This window comes from Falco rusticolus, chromosome 5, assembly GCF_015220075.1.
Source record: "Falco rusticolus isolate bFalRus1 chromosome 5, bFalRus1.pri, whole genome shotgun sequence".
Lineage (NCBI taxonomy): Eukaryota > Metazoa > Chordata > Aves > Falconiformes > Falconidae > Falco > Falco rusticolus.
In genome coordinates, this window is record NC_051191.1 from 14241224 (window position 1) to 14257862 (window position 16639).

At 53.0% G+C, this 16639-nt stretch overlaps 1 protein-coding gene across 50 annotated transcripts; it reads left to right on the plus strand.

The window, feature by feature from the left end:
• The first annotated feature begins 952 nt into the window (after positions 1–952).
• On the plus strand, positions 953–15004 carry LOC119148448 (butyrophilin subfamily 1 member A1-like). Of its 50 annotated transcripts, XM_037388584.1 has the most exons (16): positions 953–1038; positions 2223–2243; positions 2870–2890; positions 3644–3664; positions 4424–4444; positions 5628–5648; positions 6272–6292; positions 7046–7066; positions 7823–7843; positions 9027–9047; positions 9674–9694; positions 10447–10467; positions 12434–12454; positions 12867–12887; positions 13941–13967; positions 14311–15004. In XM_037388584.1, exons 1-16 carry the CDS (start codon positions 1032–1034, stop codon positions 14835–14837), a joined length of 834 nt encoding a protein of 277 aa, XP_037244481.1. In that variant the 5' UTR covers positions 953–1031; the 3' UTR covers positions 14838–15004. The 50 variants fall into 50 exon arrangements, with proteins under 50 accessions (XP_037244481.1, XP_037244480.1, XP_037244492.1 ...); XM_037388583.1 differs by lacking the exon at positions 10447–10467 and having other exon boundaries at positions 14272–15004; XM_037388595.1 differs by lacking the exon at positions 10447–10467.
• Positions 15005–16639: the final 1635 nt, after the last annotated feature.

Genomic DNA, 16639 nt, shown 5'->3' on the forward strand with positions numbered 1-16639 from the left:
TTGTTCTTCATTCCCTGGAGTGGGCAGTATTTGAGGGGTCTGGCTTGCAAAGACCTTGTGGTTCTTGTCCTGACTTCATGTCTTCTCCTCCAGTGACAATGGTGACACATCAGGGAAACGGCATAAAAAAGCTGCGTCTTTCTCACTTCCCCACTGCCATAAATCTTTCAGGCAGGTGGGGAGGGATGCTCCAGCAATGACAACTGCTCCCCAAGTGCCATGTTGAGAGAGCCTGCCAATGTGCAAGGCTCAACCTGGCAGCTGGTGCTCCCTGGCTTTGGCTTTGCCAAGATAGTGCCCCATGGCCAGTTGTGGGGTGATTGTAATCCCTCACTTTTGTGGGGTGCCTTGCAAGAACTAGTGTGGAGTTTCTGTTTAGGAAGTTTTTGCCTTCAGTATAGATTCAGTGGCAGATTAGTAAAGGTTTAGCGTGCTTACCTGCTCAAGCTGCAAGGTTATAAATGGACACATGAAAGTGAGAGGATGGTGCTTGTCCCTTGGTTCTAGGCAATTCTCCTGGCCCAGCATATATTCCGCATGATTGGTGCGATATTCTTGTGCCTGGGGGCCCCCGTTACTGCGTCCATTAGCAGGCTCTGTGTTCTTTGCTATTCAGACAAGGGAGGAAGCAGTGGCCCAAGTCACAGGATCCATCCCCAGGGAAAGGGAATACTGTTGTCCTGGGAAGCGGATAACTGCCAGGCTGAATTCCCAGTGTGAGCCAGAAAGAAAAGGCAGGTGCTTGTGTTGGGGCTACTCTGGATTCTGGCTTGCTGGGTACTGGTCAAGAGGTGCCACTGTGTCCCTCAGCACCTGACATGCCAAGGAGGGCATATGGCTGTGATGCTGGTGAAGGTGGCAGCCAGTGAGGGTGTCCATGCCACGCAGGGGCAGTGCTGTGAGTGGATGGGAGTGTGTGGGAGGTCAGTGGGTGTCATCCTGTGCAGGCTTGTAGGGATCCTGTGGGTCCTGTCCTGACTTCATGTCTTCTTCTCCTGTGACCATGGTGACTTGCAGATGAACTGCGTGCAATGAATGGTGAGTGTTTCCGCTTGTGCAAGCGCTGTCCTTGCCTGAGTTAGTGCCCTGGGCTGGGAGGCGAGGGATGCTCCAGCAATGCCAGCAGCTCCCCGAGTGCCACGCTGAGAGACTTTGCCAATGTGCAAGGCTCAACCTGGCAGCTGGTGCTCCGTGGCTCTGGCTCTGCAGGGGCGGTGCCCATGGCCAGCTGTGAATTGTTTGGACTCTTCCTTTTTGTGGGGGATCTTGCAATCGCTTCTGCGGCATTGCCATTTCCAGAGCCTTTGCCTGTCAGCACAGTCTCAGAGGCAGCTCAGCAAGGATGCAAATTCAGGGTGTCGTGTGCTTTACCTGCCCATAGTGCAGCTCATTAGTGATGCCTTGAACAATGTCCGGACTGTGTTAATCCCATGGTCCTTGGCCATTCTCCTGGACCAGCACGCATTTGACATGAGTGATTGGATGTCCTTGTGCCTGGGGGTCCTATTATGGACTTATGACCATTGTGAAGGCTCTGAGTTCTTTGCTATCCGGTCAAGGATAGAAGCAGTGGCCCAAGAGAGAGGACCCATCCCCAGGGAAAGGGAATACTGTTGTCCTGGGAAGCAAGAAACTGATAGCTGAATTCCCTGTGTGAGCCAGAAAGAAGGGGCAGGGTGGTGGGGCTACTCCTACAGCAAGTTTCTGGCTTGCTGGGTGCTGGTTGAGGGGAGGTGCTGTGTCCCTCAGCACCTGACATGCGAATGGGGTCCTGTGGTTGTGATGCTGGTGGAGGTGGCAGCCAGTGAGGGTGTCTGTGGCAGGCAGGGGCAGTGCTGTGAGCGGTGGGGAGTGGGTGGGAGGTCAGTGGGTGTCATCCTGTGCAGGTATTGGGTGCTGCTGTGTCCAGAGCAAGGGAGCCCCTGCCCCCACGGCTGGCAGCAGCTCGTGCCTGGGAAGCCCTGATTGCTCTCCCTTCGTTCTGCCAAGCCCTCACGTGCAGAGCAGCCTCAGCTGCAAGCAGGGGCAGCCCTGGGTGCTGAGAAGGGGGACTGCGGGCAATGCGCTGCCACCACGGCTCCGTGCCTGGGGGAGCTCTGGCTGCATGTGGGTTTGGAGGAGAAGGGATCTGCTTTGCTGAACGTGTCCCAGGATTTACAGCCATCTTCACTGGAGGTTGGGTGCTAATCAGTGTGTCCTCTTTTCACCCTTTCTTCTTGCAGAGCTACAGAAGAAGGAGATTGGTGAGTGTCACTGACTCCCTGGGGCCCGTGTGTGTGAGCAGTTTGTGGGATGGGGCGCCAGGGTGGGAGGAGAGTGGAGGACAAGTCAGCCCTCACCCCACAGGACAGCCAGGAGAGTCTGCACCATGAAGCGTGACCGGTGTCAGGAATGCTGAGAGACACCTGGCTTGGAGGCCATCTCTGCTGGCTTTCCCTCCCCTTCCTGTCACCGACTGTCCCTGGGGAAGGGGCCTCTAAAGGCACCCATGGCCCTTGCCACAAGGCAGATGGGTTGCCGTGGCGGGTGGCTGGTGATGCCCAGGCTGCGGGAGGCTCTGTTGGGGGCAGGAGCATGAAGGAAGGAGATGCTGAGGGAAGGCCACAGTGTGTGTGATGGGGCAGAGAGCCCATGTCCCTGAGGAACCCTGGCTACTTATAGGGATTTGGGTCTGTGCCGTCGTTGGTAAAAATGCTTCTGAGGGCCACATGATGAGGAGCTCCAAAGGAGCATGAACTCTCCTGCATGCCAGATTTGTTGTTCATCACTCCCTGGGGTGGACAGTCCCAGAGGGAGATGGCTTGTAGGGATCCTGTGGGTCCTGTCCTGACTTCATGTCTTCTTCTCCTGTGACCATGGTGACTTGCAGATGAACTGCGTGCAACGAATGGTGAGTGTTTCCGCTTGTGCAAGCGCTGTCCTTGCCTGAGTTAGTGCCCTGGGCTGGGAGGGGAGGGATGCTCCAGCAATGCCAGCAGCTCCCCGAGTGCCACGCTGAGAGACTTTGCCAATGTGCAAGGCTCAACCTGGCAGCTGGTGCTCCGTGGCTCTGGCTCTGCAGGGGCGGTGCCCATGGCCAGCTGTGAATTGTTTGGACTCTTCCTTTTTGTGGGGGATCTTGCAATCGCTTCTGCGGCATTGCCATTTCCAGAGCCTTTGCCTGTCAGCACAGTCTCAGAGGCAGCTCAGCAAGGATGCAAATTCAGGGTGTCGTGCGCTTTACCTGCCCATAGTGCAGCTCATTAGTGATGCCTTGAACAATGTCCGGTCTGTGTTAATCCCATGGTCCTTGGCCGTTCTCCTGGACCAGCACGCATTTGGCATGACTGATTAGATGACCTTCTGACTGGGGACCCTGTTACTGTGTCCATTGTGCAAGCTCTGTATTCTTTGCAGTTCAGTCAAGGGGAGAAGTGTTGGCCCAAGTCATAGGTTCCGTCCCCAGGGAAAGGGAAAACCATCCCCTGGGAAGCAGGAATCTGCCAGGCTGAATTCCCTGTGTGAGCCAGACAGAAGGGGCAGGGTGATTGTGGTGGGGCTACCTCAGCTTCTGGCTTGCTGGGTGCTGGTCAGGGGAGGTGCCGTGTCCCTCAGCCTCTGTTGATTTCATGTCTCTTCTCCTGTGACCACGGTGACTCAACAGAGGACCTCCATGCAAGGAACGGTGAGTGTTTCTGTTTCTTAAATGCCTTTAGCACAGTGATAGGGCCATGAATCAGGTGAAGAGAGATGCTCCAGCAATGCCAAATACTCCCTGTGTGCCACATTGAGAGAGCACAAGGCTCAACCTGTCAGCAAGTACTCGCTGACTTTGGCTTTACCAAGAAAGATCTTCCCCAATGGCCAGTGGTGGGGTGGACATTGACTCTTCCATTTTGTGGTCGGCCTGCCATTGGCTTTTTGGGAATTAGTATTTTTGGACTCTTTGCCTTTCAGCACAGTTCAAGTGGAAGATTAATAAAAGCAAATGTTTAGTGTGTTGTGGTGGTGCAAGCTCTTTCATAGAGCCTTGGCACTGGCAGAGAAGTACTAATTATGGTCCTTGGCCATTCTCCTACTCCAGCACACATTTGGCATGACTGATGGGGTGTTCTTGTGCCTGGGGGTCCTATTATGAACTTCTTCCCATTGGAAAGGCACTGTGTTCTTTGCTATTCAGTCAAGGGGAGAAGCGATGGACTAAGACAGAGGATCTATGCCCAGGGAAAGGGAAAACCATCCCCTGGGAAGCAGGAATCTGCCAGGCTGAATTCCCTTTGTGAGCCAGACAGAAGGGGCAGGGTGGTTGTGGTGGAGCTACTCCAGCTTCTGGCTTGCTTGATGCTGGTCAAGGGAGGTGCCGTGTCCCTCAGCCCACTACAAGGACGTTATCTGTCTTCTCTGATTTCATGTGTCTTCTCCTGTGACCACGGTGACTCAACAGAGGACCTCCATGCAAGAAACGGTGAGTGTTTCTGTTTCTTAAATGCCTTTGGCACAGTGATAGGGCCTTGAGGCAGATGAGGAGGGATGCTCCAGCAATGCCAACTGCTCGCCAAGTGCCACACTGACGGACCCTGCCAATGTGCAAGGCTCAACCTGGTAGCTGGTGCTCCCTGCATTTGGCTGTACCAAGGTCTTCCCCGAAGGCCAGTGCCTGGGTGGGTTTTGACTCTTTTTATTCTGTCGTGGGACACCCAATAGATACTGTGGCATCACTGTTTACGGATTCTTCTCCTTTCAACACATTTCAGCGACAGATTAGTGAGGGTGAATGTAAGGGTGCAGTGCGCTTCCCTGCCCATGGTGCAAGCTCTTTCATGGACCATTGACAGTGGCAGGACAGCCCTAATCCCATGGTCCTTGGCCATTCTCCTGGACCAGCACGCATTTGACATGAGTGATTGGATGTCCTTGTGCCTGGGGGTCCTATTATGGACTTATGACCATTGTGAAGGCTCTGAGTTCTTTGCTATCCGGTCAAGGATAGAAGCAGTGGCCCAAGAGAGAGGACCCATCCCCAGGGAAAGGGAATACTGTTGTCCTGGGAAGCAAGAAACTGATAGCTGAATTCCCTGTGTGAGCCAGAAAGAAGGGGCAGGGTGGTGGGGCTACTCCTACAGCAAGTTTCTGGCTTGCTGGGTGCTGGTTGAGGGGAGGTGCTGTGTCCCTCAGCACCTGACATGCGAATGGGGTCCTGTGGTTGTGATGCTGGTGGAGGTGGCAGCCAGTGAGGGTGTCTGTGGCAGGCAGGGGCAGTGCTGTGAGCGGTGGGGAGTGGGTGGGAGGTCAGTGGGTGTCATCCTGTGCAGGTATTGGGTGCTGCTGTGTCCAGAGCAAGGGAGCCCCTGCCCCCACGGCTGGCAGCAGCTCGTGCCTGGGAAGCCCTGATTGCTCTCCCTTCGTTCTGCCAAGCCCTCACGTGCAGAGCAGCCTCAGCTGCAAGCAGGGGCAGCCCTGGGTGCTGAGAAGGGGGACTGCGGGCAATGCGCTGCCACCACGGCTCCGTGCCCGGGGGAGCTCTGGCTGCATGTGGGTTTGGAGGAGAAGGGATCTGCTTTGCTGAACGTGTCCCAGGATTTACAGCCATCTTCACTGGAGGTTGGGTGCTAATCAGTGTGTCCTCTTTTCACCCTTTCTTCTTGCAGAGCTACAGAAGAAGGAGATTGGTGAGTGTCGCTGACTCCCTGGGGCCCGTGTGTGTGAGCAGTTTGTGGGATGGGGCGCCAGGGTGGGAGAGTGGAGGACATGTCAGCCCTCACCCCACAGGACAGCCAGGAGAGTCTGCACCATGAAGCGTGACCGGTGTCAGGAATGCTGAGAGACACCTGGCTTGGAGGCCATCTCTGCTGGCTTTCCCTCCCCTTCCTGTCACCGACTGTCCCTGGGGAAGGGGCCTCTAAAGGCACCCATGGCCCTTGCCACAAGGCAGATGGGTTGCCGTGGCGGGTGGCTGGTGATGCCCAGGCTGTGGGAGGCTCTGTTGGGGGCAGGAGCATGAAGGAAGGAGATGCTGAGGGAAGGCCACAGTGTGTGTGATGGGGCAGAGAGCCCATGTCCCTGAGGAACCCTGGCTACTTATAGGGATTTGGGTCTGTGCCGTCGTTGGTAAAAATGCTTCTGAGGGCCACATGATGAGGAGCTCCAAAGGAGCATGAACTCTCCTGCATGCCAGATTTGTTGTTCATCACTCCCTGGGGTGGACAGTCCCAGAGGGAGATGGCTTGTAGGGATCCTGTGGGTCCTGTCCTGACTTCATGTCTTCTTCTCCTGTGACCATGGTGACTTGCAGATGAACTGCGTGCAACGAATGGTGAGTGTTTCCGCTTGTGCAAACGCTGTCCTTGCCTGAGTTAGTGCCCTGGGCTGGGAGGGGAGGGATGCTCCAGCAATGCCAGCAGCTCCCCGAGTGCCACGCTGAGAGACTTTGCCAATGTGCAAGGCTCAACCTGGCAGCTGGTGCTCCGTGGCTCTGGCTCTGCAGGGGCGGTGCCCATGGCCAGCTGTGAATTGTTTGGACTCTTCCTTTTTGTGGGGGATCTTGCAATCGCTTCTGCGGCATTGCCATTTCCAGAGCCTTTGCCTGTCAGCACAGTCTCAGAGGCAGCTCAGCAAGGATGCAAATTCAGGGTGTCGTGCGCTTTACCTGCCCATAGTGCAGCTCATTAGTGATGCCTTGAACAATGTCCGGTCTGTGTTAATCCCATGGTCCTTGGCCGTTCTCCTGGACCAGCACGCATTTGGCATGACTGATTAGATGACCTTCTGACTGGGGACCCTGTTACTGTGTCCATTGTGCAAGCTCTGTATTCTTTGCAGTTCAGTCAAGGGGAGAAGTGTTGGCCCAAGTCATAGGTTCCGTCCCCAGGGAAAGGGAAAACCATCCCCTGGGAAGCAGGAATCTGCCAGGCTGAATTCCCTGTGTGAGCCAGACAGAAGGGGCAGGGTGATTGTGGTGGGGCTACCTCAGCTTCTGGCTTGCTGGGTGCTGGTCAGGGGAGGTGCCGTGTCCCTCAGCCTCTGTTGATTTCATGTCTCTTCTCCTGTGACCACGGTGACTCAACAGAGGACCTCCATGCAAGGAACGGTGAGTGTTTCTGTTTCTTAAATGCCTTTAGCACAGTGATAGGGCCATGAATCAGGTGAAGAGAGATGCTCCAGCAATGCCAAATACTCCCTGTGTGCCACATTGAGAGAGCACAAGGCTCAACCTGTCAGCAAGTACTCCCTGACTTTGGCTTTACCAAGAAAGATCTTCCCCAATGGCCAGTGGTGGGGTGGACATTGACTCTTCCATTTTGTGGTCGGCCTGCCATTGGCTTTTTGGGAATTAGTATTTTTGGACTCTTTGCCTTTCAGCACAGTTCAAGTGGAAGATTAATAAAAGCAGATGTTTAGTGTGTTGTGGTGGTGCAAGCTCTTTCATAGAGCCTTGACACTGGCAGAGAAGTACTAATTATGGTCCTTGGCCATTCTCCTACTCCAGCACACATTTGGCATGACTGATGGGGTGTTCTTGTGCCTGGGGGTCCTATTATGAACTTCTTCCCATTGGAAAGGCACTGTGTTCTTTGCTATTCAGTCAAGGGGAGAAGCGATGGACTAAGACAGAGGATCTATGCCCAGGGAAAGGGAAAACCATCCCCTGGGAAGCAGGAATCTGCCAGGCTGAATTCCCTTTGTGAGCCAGACAGAAGGGGCAGGGTGGTTGTGGTGGAGCTACTCCAGCTTCTGGCTTGCTTGATGCTGGTCAAGGGAGGTGCCGTGTCCCTCAGCCCACTACAGGACGTTATGTCTTCTCTGATTTCATGTGTCTTCTCCTGTGACCACGGTGACTCAACAGAGGACCTCCATGCAAGAAACGGTGAGTGTTTCTGTTTCTTAAATGCCTTTGGCACAGTGATAGGGCCTTGAGGCAGATGAGGAGGGATGCTCCAGCAATGCCAACTGCTCGCCAAGTGCCACACTGACGGACCCTGCCAATGTGCAAGGCTCAACCTGGTAGCTGGTGCTCCCTGCATTTGGCTGTACCAAGGTCTTCCCCGAAGGCCAGTGCCTGGGTGGGTTTTGACTCTTTTTATTCTGTCGTGGGACACCCAATAGATACTGTGGCATCACTGTTTACGGATTCTTCTCCTTTCAACACATTTCAGTGACAGATTAGTGAGGGTGAATGTAAGGGTGCAGTGCGCTTCCCTGCCCATGGTGCAAGCTCTTTCAGGGACCATTGACAGTGGCAGGACAGCCCTAATCCCATGGTCCTTGGCCATTCTCCTGGACCAGCACGCATTTGACATGAGTGATTGGATGTCCTTGTGCCTGGGGGTCCTATTATGGACTTATGACCATTGTGAAGGCTCTGAGTTCTTTGCTATCCGGTCAAGGATAGAAGCAGTGGCCCAAGAGAGAGGACCCATCCCCAGGGAAAGGGAATACTGTTGTCCTGGGAAGCAAGAAACTGATAGCTGAATTCCCTGTGTGAGCCAGAAAGAAGGGGCAGGGTGGTGGGGCTACTCCTACAGCAAGTTTCTGGCTTGCTGGGTGCTGGTTGAGGGGAGGTGCTGTGTCCCTCAGCACCTGACATGCGAATGGGGTCCTGTGGTTGTGATGCTGGTGGAGGTGGCAGCCAGTGAGGGTGTCTGTGGCAGGCAGGGGCAGTGCTGTGAGCGGTGGGGAGTGGGTGGGAGGTCAGTGGGTGTCATCCTGTGCAGGTATTGGGTGCTGCTGTGTCCAGAGCAAGGGAGCCCCTGCCCCCACGGCTGGCAGCAGCTCGTGCCTGGGAAGCCCTGATTGCTCTCCCTTCGTTCTGCCAAGCCCTCACGTGCAGAGCAGCCTCAGCTGCAAGCAGGGGCAGCCCTGGGTGCTGAGAAGGGGGACTGCGGGCAATGCGCTGCCACCACGGCTCCGTGCCTGGGGGAGCTCTGGCTGCATGTGGGTTTGGAGGAGAAGGGATCTGCTTTGCTGAACGTGTCCCAGGATTTACAGCCATCTTCACTGGAGGTTGGGTGCTAATCAGTGTGTCCTCTTTTCACCCTTTCTTCTTGCAGAGCTACAGAAGAAGGAGATTGGTGAGTGTCGCTGACTCCCTGGGGCCCGTGTGTGTGAGCAGTTTGTGGGATGGGGCGCCAGGGTGGGAGGAGAGTGGAGGACAAGTCAGCCCTCACCCCACAGGACAGCCAGGAGAGTCTGCACCATGAAGCGTGACCGGTGTCAGGAATGCTGAGAGACACCTGGCTTGGAGGCCATCTCTGCTGGCTTTCCCTCCCCTTCCTGTCACCGACTGTCCCTGGGGAAGGGGCCTCTAAAGGCACCCATGGCCCTTGCCACAAGGCAGATGGGTTGCCGTGGCGGGTGGCTGGTGATGCCCAGGCTGTGGGAGGCTTTGTTGGAGGCAGGATCATGAGGGAAGGAGATGCTGAGGGGAGGCCACAGTGTGTGTGATGGGGCAGAGAGCCCATGTCCCTGAGGAACCCTGGCTACTTATAGGGATTTGGGTCTGTGCCGTCGTTGGTAAAAATGCTTCTGAGGGCCACATGATGAGGAGCTCCAAAGGAGCATGAACTCTCCTGCATGCCAGATTTGTTGTTCATCACTCCCTGGGGTGGACAGTCCCAGAGGGAGATGGCTTGTAGGGATCCTGTGGGTCCTGTCCTGACTTCATGTCTTCTTCTCCTGTGACCATGGTGACTTGCAGATGAACTGCGTGCAACGAATGGTGAGTGTTTCCGCTTGTGCAAACGCTGTCCTTGCCTGAGTTAGTGCCCTGGGCTGGGAGGGGAGGGATGCTCCAGCAATGCCAGCAGCTCCCCGAGTGCCACGCTGAGAGACTTTGCCAATGTGCAAGGCTCAACCTGGCAGCTGGTGCTCCGTGGCTCTGGCTCTGCAGGGGCGGTGCCCATGGCCAGCTGTGAATTGTTTGGACTCTTCCTTTTTGTGGGGGATCTTGCAATCGCTTCTGCGGCATTGCCATTTCCAGAGCCTTTGCCTGTCAGCACAGTCTCAGAGGCAGCTCAGCAAGGATGCAAATTCAGGGTGTCGTGCGCTTTACCTGCCCATAGTGCAGCTCATTAGTGATGCCTTGAACAATGTCCGGTCTGTGTTAATCCCATGGTCCTTGGCCGTTCTCCTGGACCAGCACGCATTTGGCATGACTGATTAGATGACCTTCTGACTGGGGACCCTGTTACTGTGTCCATTGTGCAAGCTCTGTATTCTTTGCAGTTCAGTCAAGGGGAGAAGTGTTGGCCCAAGTCATAGGTTCCGTCCCCAGGGAAAGGGAAAACCATCCCCTGGGAAGCAGGAATCTGCCAGGCTGAATTCCCTGTGTGAGCCAGACAGAAGGGCAGGGTGATTGTGGTGGGGCTACCTCAGCTTCTGGCTTGCTGGGTGCTGGTCAGGGGAGGTGCCGTGTCCCTCAGCCTCTGTTGATTTCATGTCTCTTCTCCTGTGACCACGGTGACTCAACAGAGGACCTCCATGCAAGGAACGGTGAGTGTTTCTGTTTCTTAAATGCCTTTAGCACAGTGATAGGGCCATGAATCAGGTGAAGAGAGATGCTCCAGCAATGCCAAATACTCCCTGTGTGCCACATTGAGAGAGCACAAGGCTCAACCTGTCAGCAAGTACTCCCTGACTTTGGCTTTACCAAGAAAGATCTTCCCCAATGGCCAGTGGTGGGGTGGACATTGACTCTTCCATTTTGTGGTCGGCCTGCCATTGGCTTTTTGGGAATTAGTATTTTTGGACTCTTTGCCTTTCAGCACAGTTCAAGTGGAAGATTAATAAAAGCAAATGTTTAGTGTGTTGTGGTGGTGCAAGCTCTTTCATAGAGCCTTGGCACTGGCAGAGAAGTACTAATTATGGTCCTTGGCCATTCTCCTACTCCAGCACACATTTGGCATGACTGATGGGGTGTTCTTGTGCCTGGGGGTCCTATTATGAACTTCTTCCCATTGGAAAGGCACTGTGTTCTTTGCTATTCAGTCAAGGGGAGAAGCGATGGACTAAGACAGAGGATCTATGCCCAGGGAAAGGGAAAACCATCCCCTGGGAAGCAGGAATCTGCCAGGCTGAATTCCCTTTGTGAGCCAGACAGAAGGGGCAGGGTGGTTGTGGTGGAGCTACTCCAGCTTCTGGCTTGCTTGATGCTGGTCAAGGGAGGTGCCGTGTCCCTCAGCCCACTACAGGACGTTATGTCTTCTCTGATTTCATGTGTCTTCTCCTGTGACCACGGTGACTCAACAGAGGACCTCCATGCAAGAAACGGTGAGTGTTTCTGTTTCTTAAATGCCTTTGGCACAGTGATAGGGCCTTGAGGCAGATGAGGAGGGATGCTCCAGCAATGCCAACTGCTCGCCAAGTGCCACACTGACGGACCCTGCCAATGTGCAAGGCTCAACCTGGTAGCTGGTGCTCCCTGCATTTGGCTGTACCAAGGTCTTCCCCGAAGGCCAGTGCCTGGGTGGGTTTTGACTCTTTTTATTCTGTCGTGGGACACCCAATAGATACTGTGGCATCACTGTTTACGGATTCTTCTCCTTTCAACACATTTCAGCGACAGATTAGTGAGGGTGAATGTAAGGGTGCAGTGCGCTTCCCTGCCCATGGTGCAAGCTCTTTCAGGGACCATTGACAGTGGCAGGACAGCCCTAATCCCATGGTCCTTGGCCATTCTCCTGGACCAGCACGCATTTGACATGAGTGATTGGATGTCCTTGTGCCTGGGGGTCCTATTATGGACTTATGACCATTGTGAAGGCTCTGAGTTCTTTGCTATCCGGTCAAGGATAGAAGCAGTGGCCCAAGAGAGAGGACCCATCCCCAGGGAAAGGGAATACTGTTGTCCTGGGAAGCAAGAAACTGATAGCTGAATTCCCTGTGTGAGCCAGAAAGAAGGGGCAGGGTGGTGGGGCTACTCCTACAGCAAGTTTCTGGCTTGCTGGGTGCTGGTTGAGGGGAGGTGCTGTGTCCCTCAGCACCTGACATGCGAATGGGGTCCTGTGGTTGTGATGCTGGTGGAGGTGGCAGCCAGTGAGGGTGTCTGTGGCAGGCAGGGGCAGTGCTGTGAGCGGTGGGGAGTGAGTGGGAGGTCAGTGGGTGTCATCCTGTGCAGGTATTGGGTGCTGCTGTGTCCAGAGCAAGGGAGCCCCTGCCCCCACGGCTGGCAGCAGCTCGTGCCTGGGAAGCCCTGATTGCTCTCCCTTCGTTCTGCCAAGCCCTCACGTGCAGAGCAGCCTCAGCTGCAAGCAGGGGCAGCCCTGGGTGCTGAGAAGGGGGACTGCGGGCAACGCGCTGCCACCACGGCTCCGTGCCTGGGGGAGCTCTGGCTGGGGACATGTCCTGATGGATGACATGTCAGCCTTCCTAAAGGAGGTGTACACATGCTGTTTGCCATGTATCCCACGGAGTCATGGCACTAATCAAGTTGTTTTCTCTTCCCTCTCTAATCTTGCAGGGAACCAGAAGAAGCGGATCGGTGAGTGCTGCTGAATCCCTGCGGGCCATGTGAGCAAGACAATCATGGGAGGTGATTCCAGGGTGGGATAGCGGAGGGGAAGTCACCCCTGACCGCACAATAGTGTGAGCCATCTACCATGCCAGAGGAGCTTTTCCTCCATTCGTGGGTTGGACTATTCCAGAACGGACTGGCTTTTGGAGGCAGAATAATAAGTGCAGATGTGCAGGTTCAGTTTCCTTCCCTGCCTGTGCTGTAGGCTCAGTAATGGGGAGTTGACTTTGGTAGGGTTGTGCTATTCCTGGGCTCCTTGGAATGTCTTTTCCCCCAGCGGGCATTCAGAAGGGCTGGTGGGATGTTCTTGTGACTGGGGTGCTCCAGTGTTCCTTTGATTCAAGGTGCTAAGCAAGGTGTTCTCCCTCTCTTCTTGCAGAGCAGCAGAAGAACGAGATTGGTGAGTTCCGCTGCCTCCCTGGAGGCCTTGCGTGCCACCCAGTTGTGGTATTTAAGGGGTTTTCACAGGGTGTTGCTTGTGGTGTTGTGGCTGGTGGAGCCTTTGGTGTTGGTCGGAGAGTGAAGGAAGGGTACGTTGAGGGAAGGCTGTGATGGGGCTGATGGGGCTGCAGAGCCTGGGCCACCAACCAGACGTGGGGGCTCACGGATGGTGCGTGATGATGGGGTAGGGAAGACATCCCTGCCAGAATCAGTAGCATGTCAGATGCAACTTCAGGGAGCATCAATGCCTGCCTTGGAGCTAACCCCTTAAGCTCACGTGTCAGGACTTCACGATCCTGCCCTGCTGGGTCGCCTTTTCACATCCATACAGAAATGCACAAGCTCGGCTGATTCGGCTCTTTCGATTATTTAACGTTTACTGGGTCCGATCTGACTTCTCAGCAGCTTGGTTTGTAGAGCAGTCTCTCTGCCTGCCACATCTCCCCTGCCTTCCTTCCCTGCCCACCCTCTCAGGTACAAAGCTGCCACGGCTGCACGTACCCAGAAACTCTCTGGGAAGTGCAGTGTCTCCTCTCTTCAGAGGGTTACTGACAATTCCCCCAAGCTCTTCCTTTGTATCCAACCCCACCCGAGAAATCCACAAGAAGTGGCTGACATTTATTCCGCGGAGTGTCACAAAGGGGACTGGTCCCTTTCTGTGTCTCTGGACATTCCGGGGTGCTGACCAGGGGTCTCACATGCTGTGAAATGTGCAGCGTGGCAGGTGGGACATCCACCCAAAACACTGGCAAGGCGGCAGAGTGGGACCTGAGAGAGAAAGTAGTCCCCAGGCAGGAAACTCAGCCCAGCCTCAGATCCTTCTCCAGCCCCCACAGGTAATCACAGCGCTGGAGAGGGCAAGAGGGAATCTGAGCATCCGTTAACCTGCAGAGTTTAGTCTCAGCCTGGGATGTCTCAGCTTGGAGTTGGAAATTTTTTCCAGTCAATGTTTTGAATTTGCTTTCTCTCACCCTTGGTTTTTTTCCTTTTTGTCTCTCCTATTTGCTTTCAGAATTCATAAAGGCTCGTGGCTATACAGGTAAAACACTGCACTTACTCATGTCTGTACTCAATGGCGTGACATCTGTGACTACTGCAGAAGCAGTGCTGAGCATGGGCTGGACCGTGAGTCTACAAATGCCTTTTATTGCAGTGGTGCATAGGTATTTCACTGGGCTGTGACATAGTTGAGAGTGAAAGTGTAATGCGTGTGCCTGAGAGCAGTCCTTCCCTGGGGGTAAGAGGTCTTTCCAGACCGTTACAGGCAGATTTTCAGAATGACGTTGTAGGCAGATTTTCAGAATGAATTGCAGTGCAGCACCCTTTCCTTCTCTTCTCTTTAGAAAAGTGTTTAGAAAGCCCCAAATACCTGTTTTTTACAGATGACATCGTGGTTGATTGGGACACAGCCCATCCATACTTGTCTATTGCTGGGGACAAGAAGAGTTTCACGTATCAATCACAGGTCCAGAAAGTGACTCTCCATGAGGGCAGTTTTGATTCCTCTGTCTGCGTGCTGGGCTCAGAAGGTTTCTCCTCCGGCAAGCATTACTGGGAGGTGGACGTGGGAAAATGCAGTGACTGGGACCTGGGAGTAGCCAGGAAATCCGCCCCAAGGAAAGGAAGAATAACTCTGTCACCTAAAGAAGGATTCTGGGCTCTGGGCTTAAGTGTTAAATTTTGCTGGGCAAGAACCGATCCATGGACACAGTTAGAGGTGCAGGAAAATCCCAGGAAAGTTGGGGTTTTCCTTAACTGTGAAGAGAAAACTCTGACTTTTTTCAATGTCACCAACATGTCTGTGATGTTCACGTTTCAAGACTGTGCATTCTCCGAAGCAGTTTATCCATTCTTTAAAAACTCACACAGAGAATCAACCATCAGGATTTGCTCAGTTGAAGAGGAATAATGTGTGTTTTAATGTAGTAATTTTGTTGCGACATGAAAGAGCATATTATTTTCTGAGACAAATTTAATGCTTAATTGCGATTTATGTATTATGCGTTCTTGACCACAATCTGTATTATGCATAGTGTAACACCTTTAGCTTAAAATATATTCCTTACCCCAGCCTTTTCTGCATGCATTTTGTCCAATACTTGCGGCATGAATGTAGACACGAGCTATCACGTGCCGTGGTTTTAGGAATCGTATGTTTAACTCAAGAACAGTTTCCGTAGTCTTTCCTTCTGAAAATCATGTCAGCCCTTATGATGCATTTCGGTCATCATCATTCTCTGAGGTTTAGTTCTGCCCTGCTGCACTGTGTAATTTGCATTTACATACAAAGCTCAACTTGACATCGTGAATTCAAATACACACACCTTGATAAATGCACAGCACCCCATAAAGGTAACCTCTCTTCATCACTCTTCTGGATGGAATTGTCAGAAATTTGGAGGAAAGGAAAAAAATTAATCCAGAGTAATTAAAAAGAGAGTAATGTGTCTATACTTCACTTCTTGAGTGGAGAACGTGCCATCTGTGCTTGAAGAAGAGTCTGAGAGGCAACGTAAATCAACGTACTGGGTTTGATGCTGGACAACCGGTGTCAGTAAAGATGTCCCAAACTGAAATATGACCAATGGTACTAGTCATGCCTAAAAATCTCTACGCCAGGGAAGCAAGAGGTTGCTCAGGAAAAAGACCCCGAATCACTACTCAGTGGGTTTCTTCCTCCTCTTAATTAATTCTGCCGTTTGTACTTCCAACCGAGCACATTTCCTTTTCTGTCCTTTTTTACAGGAATTCGGGATGAACCGCACATGGATGGATGAAGCAGCCTGTCGCTCATCGTGACCATAACACATTTTTGTTGTATTTGACCATTTGCAGCCTTAGGTTCAAAGGATATCACCCTTGAAAGGTAGATCTGTGATGTCGTTTTACCAGCGAAAGACATTTTGTCTCCACCAATATCTAACATTGGACTATATATGATCCAGTACACAGGCCAACAGCGGCTGTTGTTTAACCCACCATGGTCCCTCAAAAGAGTAGAATTATCAATGCTAACTAACATTTCTGCAGTCCATCTAGCTCGTGCACCATTCCTGAAGTGCTCTTAAAAGTGATGGATGGCACGGCTGCATAAACAAACCCTCTTCCCCCCAAAACAAGCAAAAAGAGATGGGACTGGTATCCTGGGAACAGCATTGGGAGTTCTAAATAGCACAGACTCAGAAGTCTTCATGAACAAATTAGTTACAGTAACCAGTGATTTGCACAAATTTATAACATCCTTTATGATCTTCCCTTTTTGCTTTAGGAACTAATCAATGGCTTTTGTCGGACCTGTTGCCTCAGTGGGAGGGAACTGATCAAAAAGACCAGCAGTTGATGGTAGATGCACTTGGTGTAGTCCAAGGTAATGCTTCTTTCACTCTTTGTTGTACCCAAGCTCAAGTGTGGATACAACCGATGACAGCTGCAGTTACCAGAGAAGGTGGTGAAAGGTCCTTGCCCACTGCAATTTGAAAGGAAATCTGGGATAATGCAATTGAACTTGAAAAGAAATTCCTGTCCTGGTGGTATTTGTTCAGGTTCACCTGTGACTCCATCAGCAACATGGCCTCTGACTATCCACAATGCTTCGGTACGTACCACATCCCCAGTCATTGCGTTAGGAATGAGCCACAAAGGAGCAGGGCTCTACCCACTCACGCACAGAGGATGGGCTCATTTGAAGTGGCAATAAATGGCAAAGCGATG